This window comes from Nesoenas mayeri (genome assembly GCF_963082525.1).
Source record: "Nesoenas mayeri genome assembly, chromosome: 4".
Taxonomy (NCBI): domain Eukaryota; kingdom Metazoa; phylum Chordata; class Aves; order Columbiformes; family Columbidae; genus Nesoenas; species Nesoenas mayeri.
Genome location: NC_137540.1, coordinates 71,450,309 through 71,457,973, shown reverse-complemented (window position 1 = coordinate 71,457,973; position 7,665 = coordinate 71,450,309). Strand labels below are relative to the sequence as shown.

At 41.8% G+C, this 7,665-nt stretch overlaps 1 protein-coding gene across 1 annotated transcript in view; it reads left to right on the top strand.

The window, feature by feature from the left end:
• Positions 1–32: 32 nt before the first annotated feature.
• The window catches only part of POLR1A (RNA polymerase I subunit A), a 36,110-nt gene continuing 28,477 nt past the window's right edge, over positions 33–7,665 (top strand). The window contains exons 1-7 of the mRNA XM_080343615.1: positions 33–251; positions 1,192–1,396; positions 3,123–3,272; positions 3,369–3,476; positions 4,427–4,512; positions 4,622–4,731; positions 7,481–7,567. Coding sequence (XP_080199741.1) covers positions 175–251; positions 1,192–1,396; positions 3,123–3,272; positions 3,369–3,476; positions 4,427–4,512; positions 4,622–4,731; positions 7,481–7,567 — 823 coding nt within the window. The 5' untranslated portion in view covers positions 33–174. The remainder of the gene's footprint in view (positions 252–1,191; positions 1,397–3,122; positions 3,273–3,368; positions 3,477–4,426; positions 4,513–4,621; positions 4,732–7,480; positions 7,568–7,665) is intronic.

Below are 7,665 nucleotides of genomic sequence, written 5' to 3'. Positions count from 1 at the left end.
AAGGGGGGCGGTACCACTCCCGCAGAGTAGGGGGGAGACCGCCCCTCCGCCGCGGTGGTAGCGCCCGGCTCCGCCTGCCCCCGGCTGCCGGAACCGCGTGGTGCTTCCCGCGGCGCAGCAGCCTGGCTGCAGGGACTGGTGGATCGTCGGCTGGGAAAGACTCGCTCGGTCACCATGAGGCCGCCGAAAGTGGTGCCGTGGCGGCGGCTGGTTGGGGTCTCCTTCGGGATGTACACGGCCGAGGAGATCAGGTGAGGATCCAAGGCAGGCGGGGGGTTGTGGTGTTTTTCCGCGTGGTGTGTGCTGTTGGTGACTACAACTCCCGGCGTGCCTTGCGCCAGAACGCCGGCAGCCCTCCGTGGCTCTTGGCGCGCTGCCTGCTGGGACATGTAGTCCTGCTGCGCCCTGGCCCGTACCAGCCACTGGCATAGCGGCACCTGAGTTTCCCCCTTGGTTTTTAAGGATTGGGGGGGTTGCAGGGCTTTGGGGGGGGCTCTCAGACCCATTGTCTGAGGCCGCTGAAGGGCTTGAAAGAATAAGGAAAGGATGATGGGGACGACACTCCTGGCAACCCGGCCTGGGCTCTGGTACAGAGTGTCCAGCACTGAGAAGACCTGGGAAGTTTCAGCGAGGGGAAGTTGTTCAGATAATTTAACACCAGAGTAACTATCGCAGAGCTGAGATTTTTGTTGCTGAGGTTTTTTTGTGGCTTTTTCCACCAGGTTGTCTCTCCAGGAGATCTGGGGAGCTGTCAGCATTTAATGGAATCGTGTAATAGTTTGGGTTGAAGGGACCTTCAAAGCTCATCCAGTCCATCCCCTGCCATGAGCAGGGACATCTTGGTTCTGTGTGTAGTCAAGGGTGTGCAGCTGTCATTGTCCAGGTGTTTTTATTCTTTTCTGTACCTCTCCCACTGCTTGACAGGACACACAGACAAAATTACTTGATGACTTAATCTAATGGCTAAAGATATAAAGGAAATATTTACTGTGGTATGAATGTTTGTACCCACGCAATGAAGTTAATGATACAGAAATTCCCATTATATGCACAAAGTGCCCTCTATAACATGTTTTTATCAGTAAAAAAAACCCTCTGTAGATATAAATGTCAATATTAGTGGTACCATTCAAGTAAATATCATGTGGCTGTTGGCTAGTACTGATTTTTGTTCTTTTCCTTCAACTGCAGGAAACTGAGTGTAAAACCCATAACAAATCCTCAGTATTTGGATAACATGGGGAATCCAGCCCTTAATGGACTGTACGACTTGGCTTTGGGACCTCCAGACTCCAAAGAAGTGTGTGCGACTTGCATGCAGAACTTCAGCAACTGCCCCGGTCATTTTGGCCATATAGAACTGCCTCTGCCTGTCTACAATCCTCTGTTTTTTGATGTATGTATGCTTAATTATTGTCTTGCTGGTGAAATGGGTGATGGTGCTCAAGCTGTCATAGTTTGTAGTCCTTGGAAATAGTAAAGGTGCCAAGATCTGTTTTCTCTCTGAGTTTAATAACAGCAAATGTAGTAGAAAAGGATTTTGTCCATGATAGTTCAATACAAGTAGACTCCTTAGACTTTTGCAAAATATGCACTTTGTTGTAACTATTGTTTTACTCAATGTTGATGAACAAGAGAGGGGGAATGTTGATCACTAAACTATATAACCAATTGTTGGGTCTCATGCCTTAATTAAATGAACAGCACAATAAAAGTTGTTCATTGTTTCCTTTAAACAACTACTATAAACCTACATGAGCAGCTGCCTACTTTTAATCTGGGATCTCCAAGTGCTTTATGGAATTCAGGGCTTGTTTTTGCTCCTAGTAGCTGTGTTGTACATTCTGCCCAATAGGTCCTCTTATTCCAGAGCAATTTATTCTAGAAAACTGGGTCAACGTGCATAGAACCCAACAACCTATCCAGTAACACACTGAGCGACATAATTTGTGTGCCAAGTAGATGGAAGAATATAGTGGTGTAAGTTTGGTGGCAGCAGGGAGTTGAAAAATGCGAAGCTGTATAGAAACCCATCAGCCTGTTTAATTTAAAAAAAAAAGCCTCTCAAGAAGATTTCTTGTATCTGGAAGTTAGACATTTACTTCTAATATCTTTATAGCTGATGCATTTACATGATATGTGGGATACCTGATGTAAAGCAGAGATTTGACTTGGTGTGCATCTTATAGGACAGGTGTTAGAAGCTTGTTTTGAAAGCAACGAGTGATGGTCAGACTGCACATTTCTACCAAGTGCTTCATATGGTAGTTTTTTCGAAGGATCATCTTTTAAATATAAAAGCATTCCTGGCTATAAGGGCAGGATTTGCCTTATTTTGGTCTTCTGAAAGTTAGATGTGTAATCCCATTGTACTTTTTAGCTCTTTCTGGATATTGAGGAGTGCGTCTATATGCAGGGCAAGATTTATGTAGCCTGTAAGAGGAACCAGAACTGGGATGAATTTCCTTCCAGAGGTGCTGATCTCCCTGTTTACAGTAGCTGGCTCCTGCATAGGCTACTAAATGACACTAAAAACCTCACTTTCAGGTGACTGAAGTTAGATGAGCTCCATCCCACTTGTAGTCTTATCCCAGCTTTGAAGTAAAACACTTGTATTTGATGAAGGAACAAAACCGCGGAGCAGTAACTCCAGGCTCTCAGTCCACTGGTGCTATGCTGAATTATAAAACCCACTGATATTTTCCCAAAGCTTGAGGACGATGAAGAATCTTGAGGGATGCTGATACTGCTTGTGACCAGAACATTTCATTTAACTAGTGTGGAGTTTTGGGTCCTGTATGGGACAAGCTGTTGGAAGCTGTAGTCACAGTACAATGTACGAGCAGCCTCGGTCCCAGAGTTGCTGTAGATATGATGGGCTTTTCCTATAGCTTTTATGTAGATTGTCTGCAGATAGTTTGTCTACAGATCATGCTTTGCATATGGGTTTATGTGGAGGAAATAAGGTTTTTTTCAGTCTATTTCTTCATGATTAAATTTAATAATTAGTCTAATTTCTCAGTTATAATAGCACTCTCTTTAAGTTCAAACCAATCTACTTGCTTGCTGTGCGAACTAATAAATCTACAGGAATAGCTTTCTTTCCTCTCTCTTCTTTTCAGAAATTATACCTTCTAATTCGAGGTTCTTGTTTAAATTGTCACATGCTGACGTGTACTCGAGCTGTGGTTCACTTACTGCTGAGTCAGCTGAAGGTCCTGGAGAAAGGGTTGCTACATGCTGTCCATGAGCTCGAAGTCATTCTGAACAGGGCAAGTACCATGTATTTCTCCCTTTCCTCCTTGAGTTGATGCTCCTGTAACTATAGAACTATCCCAACTTCTTTTATTGTGGTTTTTTTTTTTTAGTTTTTAGAGCAATGTGCAGACGCAACAGGCGCAGAAATTGAAGAAGAGTTAAATAACCACGTTCGGGAAATATTACAGAATTATGAAGCAGCAGATCAGTGTTCAAATGTAAGTACAATCAGTACTTCTCCTGAGATCTCAGGTTTCGTCCTTTTAAAACAGTAACGTGCAGAAGAAAGTCTGTCTTGGTGCAGACTTCAGATTTTGTCCTCAAGTTCTGAACTGTGTTATATTTAGAGTGCGCTCTGGGTGAAATGTCTGAAGTTACGCATAGAAAGATTCTCTTGCCTGTTATTATAACTATTAGGTTTCTGGAAAATGCACTTGACATAGGGAAATGTTTTGATGGTGTAAATATCATATGAAAATAATCTGATGCTGCTGTCACTACATTACCTATATATATTGATACTTCTTTGTATGATGCTCCAACTGTTTTGAGCTGCAGACTATTGTGAGAACTCATGCATCCAGCAAATTTGCAGAATTACAGTGAAATTTTTAGAAAGAGTTATGTAATTACATTCTCATTTCCATTTAAATGCAGTTTAACGTACATTGTTAGTTAAGGGAAAATGTTAGTGCAGAAGATATTTAGAGGTCTAACATCCTAGAGCAGATTTGTTTATAAAGCGAGTTTACTTTCTAATAACCTTTTTTCAAAACTAACTTTAAGTACTTTATAAGTAATTTTTACATGTATGAGCAGTCCAAATAAGTGATTTTTTAATCAGTCTTCTACCTTCTTAACTCATCATTAGAGAAAAGCTTTTGAATTCTGTACTGACTTGAAAAATAAAGACTATTTCTGAAATAAATTTAAAAAGGAGGGTGGTGAGCATTGTTTCCAACAAATATGCGAAGATGATGGAATGAACACTAGAGATAAAGGCATTAAATCAATGCAAGGACATGTGTATGTGCATTTATACCAATAATGTTCATGTTGATAGTTAACATTAATTGTTTAATAACTTCTTCATATCAAATGTTTTTATTTATTTTTATTGTTTTCATTATTCTTAAGTATTTTATTTATTTATTTATTTATCTATCAGGTCAAAAATGTATGCGAGTGTAGAAATAAACTGATAGCACAGTTCTGGAAAGTCCATACGAGTTCAAAGAGATGCCCAAACTGCAAGTGAGTGTAACTACCTGGCAAAGTAAATAGCTGGTGTAAAGTTAAGTATTGTGAACATTTGTATTAACTTTCATCTGCCTTTCCTGGTTTTATTTTTTTTCCCTTTAAGAGCCAGGAGATCACTAGTGCGAAAAGAACATAATAGCAAGCTGACAGTAACTTATCCTTCTGCAGTGTACCATAAGGCAGGAGGGGAAGGCGTTCTGGATGAGCCAGCAGGTGACGTATTTCTCCTCTACTCAAATATGTTTGCACTTCTTTTCCTGTGTTTAATGTGCACAGATTCCTAGCAGTGGCTGTGCACTTGTGACTCATTTATAAAGAACTTAAAACAGTAGGGGGGTACCTAACTCCATTAATTGTTTTTATTTGCAAGCCGCCTGTGCTTTTGCAGCATGGAGTGTATGTCGGGAATAAAAGTACAAAAGCAGAACCTATGCCAACTCCACTGTGGTTTTGGGACATTTCATTTTTGGCAGGTAGATTTTTTTGCTAGATATTTAAAATAAAGAAACCAGATAAAAAATTAACTGGGACAAAGATGAGCAACCTCGCTTCAGAGAATAAATCAGGTAATCCTAACTCTCACAGAAGAATTTCCTTTTAAAGGGGAAAGACAGAAAAGAAAGTAGGTGACACTTTCCAGATTTAATTAACCTGTTTGAATTGCTTTAAACTTACTTTTCTCCTCTTGTTGTATCCTTGATCCTTTACACAGCCAGTTAGAATTCAAGTGGATTTATGTGTGAGTTATTTAATCCTTATAAAAGGCTTATAGAGAGAGCTTAAGCCGTTTGCTAGTCTGTGGTTTAAATACTAGGCTAAATCTCTGGAATTGTGGCTGAAGAAGCGCAATGTCAGTGATCTAAAGCAGAAAGGTCAGATCTTGGCTTTAACATCCTGTCTGTAACACATTTAACATCCCGTCCATCACACATTTAACGTTCTGTCCGTCACACATTCAACAAAGGCAGGAAAGGTTGAGTATCCCAGTGTTACTGGTTTTGAGTGACAACTATGATTTCACTCATCACATTGTAGGATGCTACTTCGGGGCTTTTCTTTGAGCCCCTTTAAGTCCAAAGTCTCTGAGTGTGTTTTATACTAGTGAAGAAAATCGTCGTTCTGGTAGGTCTGGTGAGTTGCCAGATTTAGAATACCTTCCCTTGCCACAGAAAGCTCCAAAACTAGCCATATTCTTGCCAGTTGTGTTAACATTCACAGCTGAAGTACAGCTAACAAATATCTTCCTCCTCTCAGTGTTCAAAGGCTGTAACACAGAATCACAGAATGTCAGGGATTGGAAGGGACCTCAAAAGCTCATCCAGTGCAATCCCCCCATGGAGCAGGAACACCCAGATGAGGTTACACAGGAAGGTGTCCAGGTGGGTTTGAATGTCTGCAGAGAAGGAGACTCCACAACCCCCCTGGGCAGCCTGGGCCAGTGTTCTGTTACCCTGAGAGGAAGTTTCTTCTCAAATTTAAGTGGAACCTCCTGTATTCCAGTTTGAACCCATGACCCCTTGTCCTATCACTGGTTGTCACCGAGAAGAGCCTGGCTCCATCCTCCTGACACTCACCCTTTATATATTTATAACCATTAACGAGGTCACCCCTCAGTCTCCTCTTCTCCAAGCTCCAGAGCCCCAGCTCCCTCAGCCTTTCCTCACACGGGAGATGCTCCACTCCCTTCAGCATCTTTGTTGCCCTGCACTGGACTCTCTCCAGCAGTTCCCTGTCCTGCTGGAACTGAGGGGCCACAACTGGACACAATATTCCAGGTGTGGTCTCCCCAGGGCAGAGCAGAGGGGCAGGAGAACCTCTCTGACCTACTGACCACCCCCCTTCTAACCCACCCCAGGTACCATTGGCCTTCCTGGCCACAAGGGCCCAGTGCTGGCTCATGGTCATCCTGCTGTCCACCAGGACCCCAGGTCTCTCTCTAATAGGTCATTCCCCAACTTATACTGGAACCTGGGGTTGTTCCTGCCCAGATGCAACACACCCTTGAGATATACCCTTGAATGCTTTCTTTAAAGTGAAGAATTATATCTTCTGAAATGGGATGGACTGTACAGTTACGTGCATTGTGCACAGCCTGTGTCACGGTTGCTCGTTGTATTGGCCTTGGAGGCAGCGCTTTTAACCTTGGTGTTGATACGTTCGTGTTTTAGGGATGGAAAGGTTTTCAGTCTGAAGGAACGGGGAACTGAAGTTTCAGGGTGGAAAAATCTGGATTTCTGGACCTTAGCTAAAAAAAGAGTAGGAAACTTTATCTGAGGTTGTGGGGTAATTGCTTTTCATTGAGTCAAGTGCTCTGGCTTCTCTGGGTTACAAGGGGCTGGCCTGCAAGAGAAATGGATATTGAAACCCATGTATTTTCCTTTTCCACCAAAATACAGCCAGCCTGCACTCATAACGTCAATGGATTGCTGACTGTCACTATTGTCTCATCCAGTTGGGTATATCATGGGAACCTTAAGCTCACTGGTGATGCTTGAATCCCAGTTCTGTGTTCCCCAGCTGCAGGGTGACCCTTCATGTGTGTTTTGGTTGGTGGATGAGACAATTTGAAGAAGAGGTCCAGCTCAACGTTGAGCAAATAAAGCATACGCTTCAGATGTTAAAGTTGAGTTCTGTTTCGGTTACTTATATTGATATCCGTTAGTCACAGAAATGGCTTATTTTTCCCATACGGGGAAGGCTTTCTTTAGGTAATTTCATATTCCGAAAGCAAACATTTTAATGATAATTTTAATGTAGGTGTCAGGCAGTGTGTTTCTTATGTATTTCCATTCCTTTTCTGAGCACTTCCAGCACTTAGCATTGTGAACAAAGAAAAAACCTTTCAAAGTAACCTCCTGTGATTTTTTTTTTTAAATAAATATTTTATTTTATTTTATTTTATTTTATTTTATTTTATGTTATGTTATGTTATTTAAATTATAATTTTATTTTTATTTTTCAGCTATTGATGAAAGCCAGTTAGGGAAGAGAGGATACCTGACACCGATGGCTGCCAAGGAATATATCTTGGCTCTGTGGAAGAATGAAGGTAGTGGTTGTTAAGAGCAGCATTACGTTGTTTTCTGTATCATTTACTGTACAAAATCTGCAAATGTTCCCATACAAACTCCCTGTCAAATCTTTGCC